This window comes from Apiotrichum porosum (genome assembly GCF_003942205.1).
Source record: "Apiotrichum porosum strain DSM 27194 chromosome Unknown scaffold_1, whole genome shotgun sequence".
Taxonomy (NCBI): domain Eukaryota; kingdom Fungi; phylum Basidiomycota; class Tremellomycetes; order Trichosporonales; family Trichosporonaceae; genus Apiotrichum; species Apiotrichum porosum.
The window spans coordinates 1673865-1688745 of record NW_021167108.1 but is presented as its reverse complement, the minus strand read 5'-3'; the positions used below and the strand labels follow the sequence as shown (position 1 = coordinate 1688745).

At 57.0% G+C, this 14881-nt stretch overlaps 8 protein-coding genes across 8 annotated transcripts; 4 read left to right on the top strand and 4 right to left on the bottom strand.

Annotated features, from left to right (window-relative positions):
* Positions 1-602: 602 nt before the first annotated feature.
* On the top strand, positions 603-1850 carry ERG6 (Delta(24)-sterol C-methyltransferase; the record flags this gene model as incomplete). Its single annotated transcript, XM_028616429.1, has 5 exons — positions 603-729; positions 795-836; positions 889-1209; positions 1270-1355; positions 1395-1850. 5 exons carry the CDS (start codon positions 603-605, stop codon positions 1848-1850), a joined length of 1032 nt encoding a protein of 343 aa, XP_028480286.1.
* Positions 1851-2198: 348 nt separating this feature from the next.
* Positions 2199-2803, bottom strand: MRPL23 (54S ribosomal protein L23, mitochondrial; the record flags this gene model as incomplete). Its single annotated transcript, XM_028616428.1, has 4 exons — positions 2199-2354; positions 2400-2554; positions 2597-2720; positions 2783-2803. 4 exons carry the CDS (start codon positions 2801-2803, stop codon positions 2199-2201), a joined length of 456 nt encoding a protein of 151 aa, XP_028480285.1.
* Positions 2804-3024: 221 nt separating this feature from the next.
* Positions 3025-3573, top strand: SMD2 (mRNA splicing protein; the record flags this gene model as incomplete). Its single annotated transcript, XM_028616427.1, has 5 exons — positions 3025-3029; positions 3071-3284; positions 3350-3411; positions 3461-3495; positions 3554-3573. The coding sequence occupies 5 exons, from the start codon at positions 3025-3027 to the stop codon at positions 3571-3573; spliced, it is 336 nt and encodes a 111-aa protein (XP_028480284.1).
* Positions 3574-3771: 198 nt separating this feature from the next.
* On the bottom strand, positions 3772-4334 carry EHS24_000602 (uncharacterized protein; the record flags this gene model as incomplete). The annotated part of the gene is made up of 4 exons (XM_028616426.1): positions 3772-3939; positions 3986-4006; positions 4056-4171; positions 4313-4334. The coding sequence occupies 4 exons, from the start codon at positions 4332-4334 to the stop codon at positions 3772-3774; spliced, it is 327 nt and encodes a 108-aa protein (XP_028480283.1).
* Positions 4335-4639: 305 nt separating this feature from the next.
* On the top strand, positions 4640-5657 carry EHS24_000601 (uncharacterized protein; the record flags this gene model as incomplete). Its single annotated transcript, XM_028616425.1, has 3 exons — positions 4640-4653; positions 4694-4776; positions 4831-5657. The coding sequence occupies 3 exons, from the start codon at positions 4640-4642 to the stop codon at positions 5655-5657; spliced, it is 924 nt and encodes a 307-aa protein (XP_028480282.1).
* A 78-nt stretch (positions 5658-5735) lies between these two features.
* On the bottom strand, positions 5736-8786 carry SSK1 (ssk1 response regulator receiver; the record flags this gene model as incomplete). Its single annotated transcript, XM_028616424.1, has 5 exons — positions 5736-6044; positions 6089-6385; positions 6426-6550; positions 6607-8464; positions 8514-8786. The coding sequence occupies 5 exons, from the start codon at positions 8784-8786 to the stop codon at positions 5736-5738; spliced, it is 2862 nt and encodes a 953-aa protein (XP_028480281.1).
* Positions 8787-9922: 1136 nt separating this feature from the next.
* On the bottom strand, positions 9923-11396 carry PMK1_1 (MAP kinase Pmk1; the record flags this gene model as incomplete). Its single annotated transcript, XM_028616423.1, has 7 exons — positions 9923-10122; positions 10177-10364; positions 10411-10487; positions 10535-10731; positions 10778-10909; positions 10956-11204; positions 11252-11396. The coding sequence occupies 7 exons, from the start codon at positions 11394-11396 to the stop codon at positions 9923-9925; spliced, it is 1188 nt and encodes a 395-aa protein (XP_028480280.1).
* Positions 11397-13087: 1691 nt separating this feature from the next.
* Positions 13088-14875, top strand: EHS24_000598 (uncharacterized protein; the record flags this gene model as incomplete). The annotated part of the gene is made up of 2 exons (XM_028616422.1): positions 13088-13259; positions 13335-14875. 2 exons carry the CDS (start codon positions 13088-13090, stop codon positions 14873-14875), a joined length of 1713 nt encoding a protein of 570 aa, XP_028480279.1.
* Between the last annotated feature and the right edge of the window lie 6 nt (positions 14876-14881).

The following is a 14881-nucleotide window of genomic DNA, read 5'->3' as shown; positions in this document are numbered from 1 at the left end:
GATGTTACGTGATCGTGCTTACGTGCTTAGGATGTCACCCCACGTGGGGTGTCCCTGAGACAGCTGACAGTAGTAAAGACGAGCTGTGGCCGTCGCTGTAGCCGCGTGCGTTTGTGAGGGTGTACGGGTTATGCGTAACAGGCCGCCACAGGCCACAGGCCACAGGCCGCTGCACGCCGCAGCGAGACACACTTGGCGGCGACGACGCGGGGGGGTCGGACACGGGCAAGTGAAGTAAGATGGTCTGCGTACAGTGGCCGTAACAGTGGCCGTCTTCTCCACACAATGTCACTTTTTGGCGAGCCCGCGCCGGACGGGCCCTGAAATCTCCCATCGTGCCATGCTCGGTTTCTCGTCCCATCTCTCGCGACGTGGCCGCTCCTCCGCCGCCCCGCAGCCGGCGCGCGGGTGCGCGCGCGGGCGCGTGTCGGGCAAAATCCACAGCCAATGCATGCGCTGAGAGGGTTGGGACACAAAGGGTGACATCGCATCTCTTGCTGTTTCCTCTATATCTCCTTAATACCCTCTCTCACACCTCTCTCACACTCACTCTCTCTCACTCTCTATCTCTATCTCTACTCCTTTTAATTAATTTCACCACCATGCCCGCCGACGCCCGTTCCGAGTCGCGTGTTTCCAACTACACCAAGTTCTGGCAGAAGGACTCTGCCAAGGACGGCGAGGCCGACAAGGCGAACCGTCTCGACCAGTACACTGACCTGGTCAACGGTACGTGTCCCGCCCCCCATCTGTCGCCCCATTGGCGCGCGAGACAAACCACTGACGCGCACCAGGCTACTATGACGGTGCTACGGAGCTTTACGAGTACGGCTGGGGTGAGTTTCCGGGCAAGGCTTAGTTAGGTTGACGTCTGCTAACCCCACCCAGGTAACTCGTTCCACTTCTGCCGCTTCTTCAAGGGCGAGGCCTTCCTCCAGGCCATTGCTCGTCACGAGCACTACCTCGCCTCGATGACTGGTCTCCGCCCTGGCATGCGTGTTCTTGACGTCGGCTGTGGTGTTGGTGGCCCCGCCCGTGAGATTGCCCGTTTCTCGGACGCCAACATCGTTGGTATCAACAACAACGAGTTCCAGGTCCTCCGCGCTCGCCAGAAGACTGCCCAGGCCGGTCTTTCTGACAAGGTGTCGTTCGTCAAGGGCAACTTCATGGAGCTCGCCGAGCAGTTTGGCGAGAACAGCTTTGACGCTGGTGCGTAGACCGCACATCTGATGCGATGCCATCTGGACCTCTGCTCACCTGTTCATTCAGTCTACGCTATCGAGGCTACCTGCCACGCCCCTACCTTCGAGGGTGTTTACGGCGAGGTCTTCAAGGTCCTGAAGCCTGGAGGTGTCGTGAGTCACCATGCAATGTAAGCCTCGCTGACCCCAAAGTTCGGTGTGTACGAGTGGTGCATGACCGACGAGTGGGACCCTTCCAACCCTAAGCACAAGGAGATCGCCCACGGTATCGAGGTTGGTGACGGTATCGCCGAGATGCGCACTCTCCACGCTGCCCGCAAGGCCCTCAAGACCGTTGGCTTTGAGATTCTTCACGAGGAGGACCTCGCTGCTCGCCCCGACGCTGTCCCCTGGTACTACCCTCTTGAGGGTGACGTCTTCAAGGCCCAGACCGTGTGGGACATGTTCACTGTCCTTCGCATGTCGACCATCGGCAAGATCTTCACCCAGAACTCGGTCTGGGGCCTCGAGAAGATCGGCCTTGTCCCCAAGGGCACTTATGATGTCGGAGAGTCGCTCAAGGTCGCCGGTGACGCCCTTGTCGCTGGTGGCCAGAGCAAGCTCTTCACCCCCATGGCCCTCTGGGTCGTCCGCAAGCCCGCTAACTAGAGTGCAATCTGGGTTATATTGTGTTGTCCGCCTGTTTGATGCATACACTGCCGCTGTACTTTGTGGGAGTGGGAGGCCTCAGGGCCTGTCTTTCCAAAGCGCTGTGTGTAGTGGCTCTCTCTCTCTCTATGCAGTACATCCGCGGGCTTGTTGACCGATAGAGCCCCGCACCCTCAATAACAACGGTCGCTGACAAGCTGTTGAAAGAACGGACAGTCTCGGAAACGGTCATTCACTGGATGCAGTAAGGAGAGCGCTTGTCAGTCTCACATTGCAATCATGAGTTAAGAATGCATGCTGGGTGTGTGTCGTATCTGTGTATGTCTCTTGGGGGGAAAGTCTCCTCGTCTACTCCTGCTTCTGAGGAACCGAGTCGCGCCAGGTTTTGAGGACGTTGTTCTGGTATTCGGCTGGAGCAGGGCCGGCAAAGATCTTGAGACGCGCCAGTCGGCGGTCACGGAAGGTGTTCTTGGGCAACATTCCCGACACTGCGCGACGGAGAATCTAGTCTTGTAAGTCCATTGTCAATATTGGAGGGTGCCTACGTACCTCCTCTGGCCTGCGCTCCCTCATACGCGAAATGGGCACCTCCTTGAGACCGCCAATGAAGCCAGAGTGGTGACGGTACACCTTCTGTTCGGCCTTCTTGCCCGTCAACCGAACCTGGAGAGCGTCCGACACAACCACATAGTCTCCGGCATCCACTAAAAACGTCAGCTTTCGCTCTGCGTATACTCGTGCCTCACCGGCCGGGTCGTATGTTGGCTTGTGCTTGCCCATGAGCACGTATGCGATACGGCTGGCAAGATTTCCGAGGACGCGGTCTTGGCCGGAAGCGTGGTGCCAAACGCGGGTGAGGGCCAGAGCGGTCTGGGCGATGGTTAGATCCTTTTCTCCTCTTCTCCTGCTGTTGCTGTGCCTCGCATGCCTACCTTTCCTTTTGTGGCGGACATTGTCGTGTTGTGTTGTGACTGTGGTTGTCGACAGTGGTTGCCGCGAAAAGACCAGTGACGATCAATACGCGAACTCTGTCCCGCACGCCAGAGTATGCCACGCACGGAAACCCCGAAATCTCCGCCCCGCCTGGCCTGTTTGCCGCTCACTTCGTCCACAAGTCCATTCACCTCAGATCACAGACAGGTCCTCCAAGCCCATCCCATCCGTCGTCATCGCCATGAGGTACGTTCACCAACGAGCCAGCAGTCCTGACAGCTGTACAGTCAATACGCGTCTGTCCCCAAGTCGGAACTCGACGAGTCTCAAATCCGCGAACTCGAGGAGTGGGAGATCTCGCAGGGTCCCCTGTCTGTTCTCCAGCAGGCTGTCCGCAACAACAGCCAGGTGCTCATCTCATTGAGAAACAACAAGAAGCTCCTGGCACGTGTCAAGGCGTTTGACCGTCACGCCAACATGGTGCTGGAAAACGTCAAGGAGGTGAGGATGGCGATGTTGTTGGATTGGATTCCAACTCGGCAAACATTTGTTGACAATCACCGCAGATGTGGGTTGAGACGCCCAAGGGCAAGAACGCCAAGCCTGTTAACAAGGACCGCTTCATCTCGTGCGTCTTGTTGGACTCGATTCATCACTATCTGTACTGACATGCGCAGCAAAATGTTCCTTCGTGGTGACTCGGTGATCCTGGGTGAGTTAACGGGCCATGTCTTCATCATCCTTGGCAACATCCGCTAACTTTGCCTCAGTTCTGCGGAATGCAGCATGAGCATAGATAAAATGTGTTAAAGACGACCTTAGGCGACAGCGACCCGATACCCAGACTCTTGGTCGCTGATGAGATGCATAGTCAGCTGTACCGATCATTCGAGCCGCAGGTGTTGTCACACTACTATACTAATACATGATAGAAAGGGGACCAAGCTCTTCTTCTGAGAGCCACAAAGGGAACACGATCCCAAGTTCTCTACGCCAGGACGCCACTGCCCTTGGACGAGTGAGCATACTCGACGACGGCGTTGACAGCCTTCATGTCCAGAGTGTTGCCCAGGTTGATGCTGGTGAGCGCCTTGACAGTGAGGTCGTCCTTGACACTGCCGATAATCTCTACGTAGGTGTCCTCGATGTGCATGTCCTTGGCCTAGTCAGCACCCTGTATAGTTCTCTTCTGTTGCACATACACGAGAGAGCATGATTGCAACCTGGGGCTGTCAGACAATGAGGCAAGCGAATGTTCAGTGGTTTACTCACCTCGCCACCGTCGCTGGCCTCGACAGTCGCCGTGTCGCCAACGAGCTTGAGGACCTTGGCAGTGAGGCGCACGGTCTGACCGCGGTGGTCGCTGAGGAACTTGGAGTTCACGCGGGCTAGGGGATGGACATTAGGATAAAACAAACAACCATAGGCGAGCGGTGTGGAGGTGGATGTTGATGTGTATGTGGAAATGGGCATACATAAACGTTTTTGTCAGCTTAGACCCGTTTCTCAATCACATCCTTTCTACTTACGCTCTGGACCGAGACGGGACATGGTGATAGATGAGCAAGTAAGTGTTGTGGTGGGTAGACAAGAGAGGATGTTGGGACCGTCGAAGATGACTGGACTGGCCAACCGCTCAGACGCGACGCGTCGTTTTTGATCCCGCCAACCTCCCTTATTAATATCACTGCATCATTACAACTGTCAGCCATATTAATGTTCCTCTTAACACATGTTTCTAATGATCACGTGATCCTGAAAAAGTCTGCAAGCTATGCGATGATCCGTTGGTGTGACCCATGGCTATAGCAGGGCGGCTGTCGTTCTCCACAAACACCATTTCTTCAACAATCAACATGGTTTCCTTCCAGTGAGTCCCTTATCTACGGGGACGTTGGCTGACAAAGCAGATGTGACGGCTGCGCCGATACCGTCAAGAAGCCCGCTCTTGACAAGCACCGCCAGCGCTGCTGGGCGAGTTTTAGCTGCATCGGTAAGTTCTGCACATTGTGTATGAAGGGAACACGGTGTTCTGACATCCACTAAGACTGCTCCACCACCTTCCACAACCAGGACTACAAGTCGCATACCTCGTGCATCTCTGAGGCCGAAAAGTACCAGGGTGCTCTCTACAAGGGTCCCCGCAAGGGCCAGCAGAACCAGTCCACTCCCGCTTCCTCCAACGCCACCCCCGCCGACTCACCTGCCCCCTCCGAGGGCGCTGGTATTGCCATTCACCCCTCGCGCATGAACCAGATGCAGGCCGGCGAGTCTCAAGCACCAGCGCCATCTTACGGAGCTGGCCGAGGACGTTTTGCTCAGCGCGGCGGCCGCGGTGGATTCGGTCGTGGCGGCTTCAACGGCGGTGCTCCCTTCAATGCTACCCCCCGTTGGTCTGCCACTGGTGAGAACAAGACCGCGCCCGAGACCGGTATGAGGACATGGGGCTCGGCACCCACGTCCGACTCCGAGGCTCCTGCTGCTACCAAGGTAGCACCGGTGGGGGCGACCGCCGCTGTGGCGACCGATGCTAAGAAGAAGCGCAAGGGCGACAAGGGCGGCTGTGGCTCCAAGGCCAACTCCAACAAGGCCAAGCTGGCTTCTGACGCTGCTACCGAGGCCGACGAGCCCCAAGCCAAGAAGAGGAAACGCGACGACGAGGTTGAGGATGCCCCCACTGCCGCTCCTTCCGACAAGACCCTCAAGCGCTTGAGGAAACACATGTCAAAGATTGAGGACAAGGCCTCTGGTGTTCCACTTGCCAATTGGCTCGAGCAGGTCGCTCAAGGCAAGGAGAAGACGCTCGACAAGTCGGAGGTTCTCCAGGGTATTCAGGTTAGCTTTGTAGATGGTCGCTGGCAGCTCAGTGTGTAAACTGGCCCGCTCAGCTTGTAATAGATGGCATGCATATATGTGATTCATACAAAGTACAAGTGTTGTGGGGGCGTGAGTTTATTCCGATGGCAGAGCTGGAAGGGGCTTTTCTTCGGATGATACGAGGCTGTTGCCTATGGGAGGCGGCAGGAGAGCAGGGGATGGGATAGCAGCCGGGGTTGAAATAGTGTTTGTCGAAGCTGTTGTGGATGACGACGACGCGGCCGAGCTAAGCAATGACGGAGCAGGACGGCCTTTACTGCGTTCAATTCGCAGACGGCTGGCCACATTCCGCGCAGCTGCCTGGGGGCCGGTCTGGAAACCGCGCTTGGTTTCTGCGTGGTCGGATCCCTTCCACCGACGCCAGCCGTCAAAATCGATAAGCGCCTGGGGAGGTTTAGCACGTGTAGACGTTGGAGAGAGAGACTCACCTGCATACAACCCCACTCAACCGTCTTCTTCTCCAGCCACTTGAGAGAGACTGGCTTGGTCAAGAAATCATTGCAACCAGCAGCCAGGGCCGCTACACGATCGGTCTGTAGTGACGACGCAGTGAGGGCGACAATGATGACTGCCGACCGAAAGGGAGATGATGCCACAACTTCTATCGGTCGCTGATGGTCACCCAGAGGTGTGCTTGGGAAAACGCCGATGTTGTTGTTCTTTTCTAGCTTGCGAATCTCCTTTGTCGCCTCGATGCCGTCCATGACAGGCAGCTGGATGTCCATCTACATGGGTCAGTTGTGACACCATTCTTGGATAACGCACAAGAATGAGGTGGAAACCGCCAGTGCGCCACTTCTCAACCGCCTCCACTCCGTCCTTGGCGGTCTGATATTTAATCTTCTTCCTTCGGAAAAACATGCTAAGGATATTCTGGTTGATAGGGTTGTCTGGCTTGGTCAGCAATGGTCCTCACAGCTTGCCCTGAACACTGAAGAGCACCCACCTTCCACAATTAAGACATTAATGGGAGGCATAACGACATCCGGTGTCTTGGGGGGGCGAGCGAGGACGGGATTCTCAGCAATGTTGGGAAGTTGCTTGTCACTGCCAACGCGACGCGTCACGGTAGAAGACCGCTCCCTGCCTTGGGCGACAATAGGCTTTGCATCTGGGTGCGTGGGAAGAGTCTTGCGGCGAGCCGAAAGCGGGGATGGCAGCGCCATGGCTGCTTCAGTCTCAGCCGCGCGGGCTGAATCGTCCGTGGTGGCACTGGCTGTGGAGGTTGTGGAGATGGCGGACGTTCTGCGACTACCTTGCAGCGAGTCGGAAGGTGAAGTTGATGCCGTCAGGATGTCGTGTTCTGTCGAAGTCCTACGACTCGTAGCAGCTTGTTTACTGTGTGCACTTTCGCTGCGCTGCGAGAACGACAGGGAGCGCCCACTTGCGGGCGGCTCAAAGAACATTCCGAACGGGCGACCATCGGGACTTTGCATGATGACCCCAGAGGCTCCCGAAACTGACTTGCCGGTCGTCGAGCGTGCAAAGTACTCTGAGGCAGACGTTGACACGACCTCGGCTGGCGTCGAAGCCTTACGAATGACGACCTCGGCTGGACGTAATGGTGGGGAGATGACCGACGGCGGCACTTCGCTCAGAGGGGAGCGAGCCTTTTGTGGAGTCGGATCAGCATGTAGCATGTCAACCGAGTCGAAAAATCCCTCTTGAGGCACACCGGTGGGGGTGCGGTTGCCCGACGCAATCTGAGGCGATCGAGGGCTAGTGGCAATGGGCGAAAAGATGGGGTCAACGAATGGCTGCCTAACAGCAGTAAACAGTGTTGTGAGGAGTCGACGTGGACCAACGGGCTTAGGGACAACCATGACCTCTGCTGCAGATGAGGCACCCATGACGGAGACAACATCTCGCACTTGATGATACTTGTCGAGACTGGTGAAATGGATGATAACAGTTGCCGGTGACTGGCGAACACTTGCTGTAGATTTTGCGCTACGGAATAGCCCCGGTCGCTTCATGGACCGCTGTCGTACAGTTGCGGGTGGCGTATCAGGCTTGAGTCGCAGCAACTCGTGGCGGAGGACGGTAATATCCTCGTCAATAATGACAAACTTTGCCGCCGCTGGCACTTCGATGGTGTGGACGTTGCTATCCACAGGAATATGGGACACGTCCAATCCCCAAGCGGTCAGATAGCTGGTGAGGTGTCGAGCAAAGATGCTGGTGTGGCTGGCGTGAAGGTTGGTTTTGCATCCCCTAAGCGTTTCGGCAAACTCTGCAAGTCCGCTAAGGGTGGGCTCTTGGGGTAAAAGCATACCAGCAAATGGCTGTCGGGCTTCTTCTTGCTCAGGTGACAGAGGGGTCTGCTCTCCCACTGAGGCTCGAGGGAGGACGACTGAAAGTTCATACGCGTGGCGAGGGAGCCCAAACCCTGTGGGCGAGGAAGGAATGGTGTCCGTTTTGAGCCACGCATTCACCTGGCGTAACAGTCGATAGCACAGCTGTGTCTCGAGCTTGGGGGTGGCGGCCTCTTTTTCTTCCACAAGGCGTGTGAATGGATTCAACTCGGCCTTTGGTGTCACCGCGTTTGAGGTATCGAACACCTGCGCCACGTTGTGTACGATCTCGAAGACGCACAACAGCGGGCCATCCGCCGATGCAGACGATGTAGAAGAGGCATACCCAGGCGAGGACGGGCGAGGTGAAGCTCCGTGGACAAGGTTTCCTTCCAGATCCACGTTCGGGACGGAAACGCGACGCAGCATGGATGGGGACTGGGGTATCACCTGCAACCCGAGCTCAATAGTATCGCCCTTGCTGGCGACGGCCAGGATCTGGCGGATAACCTGTTTACCTGTCAGCTGGTCGCGTTCTCGTTCTCGTCAGGACACTTACATGGCTTAAGACATATCCTATTCCTTCGCGGTCACCAGTCATACTAATATGCTTCATGCCCACGTCACTGTGGAAGAGCACTAGCTCAACTTCCGCCTGTGCGGCCTCGCCACTTAGTTGATCTGCCACGTTTTGGAGAAGCTCGCCAATGTCAAAATCGTCAACCACACGTACGGCGCCAATTTGTCCTTCACATAACGGCACAAGGTTGGCGGACAGGTAGTTCAAGCCCCGTATCGATGTGAGCAAGGCGGAGACGGTGGTGGTGGGCATTGGTATGGCGCACCCTGCATACTGTTCCTTTGCATTGTCCAAGAGGTGTGGCGGGGATACGTAGAGGAGTGCCTGCATCGTCGCGTGTAACGAGTCCACAAGTTCGAGGGAAAGCGAATGCCATGGATCAAACTTGGCACCCTGCGGTGGTGGACGCAATTGAGGTAGATTGTTGCGACTAGCATTCCTAGTAGGTCGACTGAATGACATCGAGCCATCATCGGACGGAGGATAGACTCGTAGTTCATTCAGAGGCAAATCTCTTTGTAGAGAAGAAGTCTGCAGAGGTGGTAGCTGCCAGGGTTGACCAGCCTCAGTGGTGGTGGTAGGGGGCGGAGGGCGCGCGTCATTGTCATCGCCAGACGAACTCGAGCTTGAATGATGGGAAAACGGGTCCTCTGAAAACGAACGCGTGTTATCGAATGGGTCACGACCGCGCGAAGGGGGCGCAGACGTCAAGGACGGCCATGTGAAGATTGGGTTTGACGAGGACGACGTAGAAGTGGTGGACAGCTGCAGCCGGTCAGCTCTGATCCCATGTCGCTGCCGTAAGCAGTACACACCGGATGACCTTGGTCTGGGGCAACTAGATCTACCATGTCAGATGTTCTCCGAAAGATGTCTACTGTGCGGTCCTTGGGTGAGACCTGCAAGGGGGTCGGAGTCGTAGTCGGCCGCCCGCTGTCGGGGAAGGTGGACAGACTCGACACGTGTGGGCTGCCGGGCACAGATACGGGGTCTGCGACCACTGGAAGAGTGGGGTGGCCGGCGGCCATGGTGCTGGCGAGTCCAGAGCTATATGGTGGCCGTTGGTGAGAAGGGGACGGTCGACGGCGGGGTGGGGGGTATGGACAACTGCGTGGACGAGCAGTGCATCAGATGGTGATGATGAACACCGGAGCGTGGCCCCGGGTGGCCGAGCGGCGGGGACGGGGATGGGCGACGGAAGCAAAATGGGCGCCGCTGTCACCTGCCTATTTTTATATTCTATTGGCATTGAATTCATGAGAGCATGAGACTGGTGATACAAAATAGCAAACCTTGCGCCACAACTTGGGGGCAGGGAGGGGATGAGCGCGCTACTACGAGCGCAAGACTATTGGGGGATGATGGGGTTCAGAGATCAGCGAGTGATTCTACTGCTTGTGAAAGCTGATGATTTCGTCGTAAAGAAGACGCCTCAGCTCTTCCCGGCTGAGGTTGTCCTTCATGAGATCAAACTCAAAAAACGATGAGTCCAGAGGTTTGGCAGTAGGCTCGTCATCAGGGTCGTGGTAAGCGTCCAGATAGGGGTGCTCAAGACACTGCTCCACAGTGAAGCGCTTGCGGGGATCAACTGTTGTTGTGAGCTAATGGTTACGGCGGCGGGCAGCTGCTGTGCACAACTCACAGGTCAAAGTCCTCGTCAAGAAGTCGACAGCCAGAGGGTTTGCCCTGGGGAAGAGCGACGCAAACGATCTCCGTGGGCGGAAGGCCATGGCCCGAATGTAGTCTCGCGAGCGGCGCGACGTGATGGCGTAGAACTCGTCCGTCTTTGGGGTGCCAAGAACGTCCATGATCAGAGACAGCTGGTGGTGGCTTTGGCCAGTCAGTAGCTGGAAGCATGCGCAGCGGTTTAACTCACTAGTCTTTACCAGGAAACAGGGGCTTTCCATTGAGCATTTCTGCCAGAATACAGCCGATGGACCAGACGTCAATGGACTGGGCTTGGTCAGTCTATGTAACTGCCAACTAGCTCCCGTGCTTACCTTGCTGTACATGCGGAACGAAAGCATGACCTCTGGTGCACGGTACCAGCGAGTGGCCACGTACTCGGTCATGAGGCCTTGCTCGTTGTTGTTCGGGTGTGCTGTTTGGGTACTGCGAGCGAGGCCAAAGTCGCAGACCTTGAGATCGCAATTGGCGTTCAGGAGAAGGTTGGATGGCTTGAGGTCACGGTGAATAACTGGGCTGTCAGGTGGTGACCGGAACCTGCCGTCCGCACAACGTACTCTCAGCAGAATGGAGGGCCTTGAGAGCACGACACGCCTGGTAGATAAAGTACTGGCAATGATCATCACTGAGGTCTTGAGTGCGAATAACCTTGTGCAGGTCCGTCTCGAGGAGCTCCTGGACCAGGTAGACTGTCCCATCAGCTGGAGCCTCTTCTGGGTATTGCAGTTTGCTCACCTTCCTTGAATTGCTCATATGATGGAGGCTTGACAATGTCAAGGACGGTAATAATGTTCTCACTGACACCCTCGTCGGCAAAGTACTTTAGCAGCTTCAGTTCACGGAGGGTGCGGAGGGCGAACATGGAGTGATCGAACGGGGCGATGCGTTTGATGGCAACCTTGGTGCCAGACGCAATGTGTGTGGCCGAGGCGACGACACCATATGCGCCTTCTCCCACAAAGTCGCCGACCAAGTAGGCATTACCTGCCGCTGTCAGTTGCCGTTATCCATTGATGGCAGCGCGGACTCACCACATTCAAACCGAGCTCGACGAGCGTGAGTGGTGCTCGAGCCACGAGTCGACTTGTCCTGAACTCCGGCGTTGGCTGCGGCCATGGCAGCCTGTGCTGCGGCAGCGCGCTGGGGATCAGCCTGTCGGCGAGTCGCAGTGGACATTGTGGTGGTGAGGGCAGGCAGTTGGGGTAAGGACAAAGGAAGACGAGGGTATGACGGTGTGGGGCACGCTTATATAGAGATAGCGACAGAGGCGATGATGAGGACCGTGAGCGAGGAACGAGCTCCGAGGACAGCGGGCGTTGAGTGACCGACGTTTGCGTGCAAACGTGTTGGTCGAAGGGGCGGGGGGTACCTGTCGTAGACACCAGACAAGAGGAGGCGGAAAGTCGAGAAAGAACAAGGGGGATGACTTCTTGGACGGACTGTGTTGAGAGTCGGAGAGATGGTGAGTGGTCCGGCCTCGCCCCCAGCATGTGTCGTCGGTCTCTCTCGCTCGTCTCTCGTCTCTGGATCTCTGTGCTGCGGGCACCGCGCACCGCCGCGCGTGCGCGGGCGCGCACCGTGTCTCGCGTTTCGAGTCTCCTGCTCCAGTTCTTTGTGCTGGGCGGGGGGCTGCAAGCCTGCAAGCGAAGCGCAAGGCGGCGTTGGCAGGGACAAAGGGGGAACGGTCGACCGACAGATGGTGGTCCGAGGCCCGTGCACACAGGAGACGCGCCGGGGGGTGTTACTTGCTTCGAGACAAAAGGGGCCACGACGACGGTCAAGACGCGCAAGGCGCGCAAGATGGCCATGATGGCGGCGGCGACGACGGGCCCAAACGCACGCCGCGCGCGCGCACATATAACGGCCCCCAGCTCCCAGGTGTATTTGCGACATCTGACGAGTGGCGTCCAACTCGGCGCAGCAACACTGTACTCACCCTGGCGGGCTGGCTGGGGTCACAGCGGGGTGTGTGCAGCGGCCAGCAATTGCCAGCAAGCCAGCTGGCCAGCTGCCAAACAGTCACGTTTCAGCGCTGTAAGAAGCAGATAGAGTAGTGAGTGTATCGACACACAAGAGATTGAGAGACGGGAATTGACATTACTTCTGGTGCGTCGGGGTCTCCATCTCTCAAGTGTGCCCAGCGGCCAGCGGTGCAGCGGTGGCTCTCAGGGACACTCAAACAACAACACCACCGCAGGCCACAGAACGTCACGTGATGTGCTCGATCTGCTTGATGTGCTCCATCCCTACGCTGCTCGGTGGATCGGTGGCTAGCCAGCGCGTGCGTGCAGCGCAGTCAGTACTAAGTAGAGTGCTGCTTGTGCGAGACTTCAGTGATCCTTTTATACCGGCGGCAAATCCTGCCGATCACACGGGTGGTTGCTGGCTGTGCCCGGCGGCCAGCGTCATCTGTCGAGGGATTTGGGGCAACGGTAACTTTGGATATTTATTGCACACAGTACACAGTAGTAGTGCCTAGCAACAGCGGCAGCAACAGTACCAGCAAGCATGTTGAGACCTGTCCCAGCTTGGCCAGCTTGCTCGCATGCACGCGCACACTCAATTATCTCGAGCCCCTGAGGCCAGAGGCCAGAGGCCTTATGTACGTAGCAGGCGTAGCACTCTTGCTTTTGCCCATCGGGCCGTGGCGGCCATGACCGAGACGGGCGGATCCGATGGCCCAGAGCGCCAGAGCGTTTCGCCAGAGATGGCCAGATAAGTGAGTAAGCCAGAATCAGCTCTCGCCTCCGGCCGGGGCTCTCTTATATCACCACCCTTCCGTTGATTGCATTCCGTTCTCTCCCACTTCCCACATTTCTCCTCTCTCAACATCTGTCACACCATTTATACTTTTGGCCACCTTCAACATGGATGTCTCCCCGTCCGTCCCAGTGGCGCAGCCCCGCCGCTTGGCTGAGCTTCCGCTTGCCAAGGACATGAGCCACCACATCAACCGCCTCACCAAGAACCGTCAGGCAAACAGCCTGAAGGAAATGTACAAGTATGCGTCGTTGCCGGGTATGGTGTCGATGGCCGGTGGTAAGTCAGAAAGGGATTGCAGCACACTGGTGCTCGACATGGCAGAGATGTAATGTACTTGCTGACACAATCCAGGCATCCCGTCACCTGCTTACTTCCCCTTTGAGACCTTATCGGCCACTATCCTTCCATACGACCACCTCCCCCTCGACCCCCCTCGAGTCCCAGGCAAGGAGAAGAAGTCGCTTCTGTCGTGGCTCTTTGGTGGGGCCAACATTTCGTTTACGATCCCCAAGTATGCCGAAGACCCAAAGGATCCCATGGCCATCTCCCTTGCCACCTCGCTTCAGTATCAAGCCGCTACCGGGCCTCCTGCATTCCCAAAGTTCCTTCGTCGATACGTCGAGGAAATCTACAAGCCCGCGTATGCCGACTGGGATGTCATTCTCGACGTAGGCGCGACCGACGGCTTTGCCAAGGTCTTCAACATGCTCTTGGAACTCGGTGACAGTCTTCTCGTGGAAGAGTGGACGTACCCTGGCGCAATGAACGCCTACATGCCCTACGAGGTCAATACCGTTGCTCTCAAGATGGACGCTGAAGGCGTGATTCCCGAGTATATGGAGAACGTGCTGGCCAACTGGGACGACTCAAAGGGGAGGCGTCCTCGTGTCTTTTACACCGTCCCCACGGGTCAGAACCCTACGGGCGCGACCATGCTTGGAGACCGTAAGAAGGCCATTTACGCTATTGCGTCCAAGCACGACGTCGTTATCGTTGAAGATGAGCCCTATTACACCCTGTTCTTGGGCAAGTATCAGCAGCAGGGCACAAATGCGACACCCCTGCAGCAGCGTCAGATCGAGTTGGAGAAGCAGGAAGGCAAGGAAGGCAATGCGGCGTTCATCGAGTCCTTGCCTCCTACCTACCTTACTGTGGACACTGAAGGCCGTGTCATTCGCCTCGACACATTCTCCAAGACCTCGTGCCCTGGATCGCGCCTGGGCTGGATCACATCTTCGCCAATCTTTGTCGAGCGCCTGACACGCATCGCAGAGGCCAGCACCCAGGCTCCTAGTGGCTTTGCAACTGCAATGACCATTACCATGCTCAACACTTGGGGCTGGGATGGGTACATGCGCTGGCTACGTGGTATCAAGGCGGCATACAAGATGCGCCGTGACTGGATGTGCGATGCGCTGGCCGACCAGTTCCACCTCGAGTTTGATGACGGTGCTCTGAACCCACTGGTTCGCGACACGGCTGGTCTCGGTCGCGGTTTCACTGCCTATGCCAAGCACCCTACTGGCAGCGCCGAGGCAAAATGGGATGAGAAGCGCGGCGTCGTGTCCAGCCGCGGCACCCCTCTCTGCTCGTTCATCCCGCCGACGGCAGGCATGTTCATCTTCCTGGCCGTCCATCTCGACCAGCACCCCGACTACCACCTTTTGGGCAACGACGCCGACGATGTACTCATGGGCAAGCTCTGGCGTGAGCTCGCGGAACACCTTGTCCTTTTTGCACCAGGCATCGGCTTCGACTCGAAGGGTCCGCACAACATTGGAGGGAAGGGTGTGGGCTACTTCCGCATCTCGTACTCTATCATCACGTACGAGGAGTCTCGCTCGGCGACGGCGACGTTTGCAAAGGTCCTGACCAAGTTTTTGCGCGCATAAATCGAG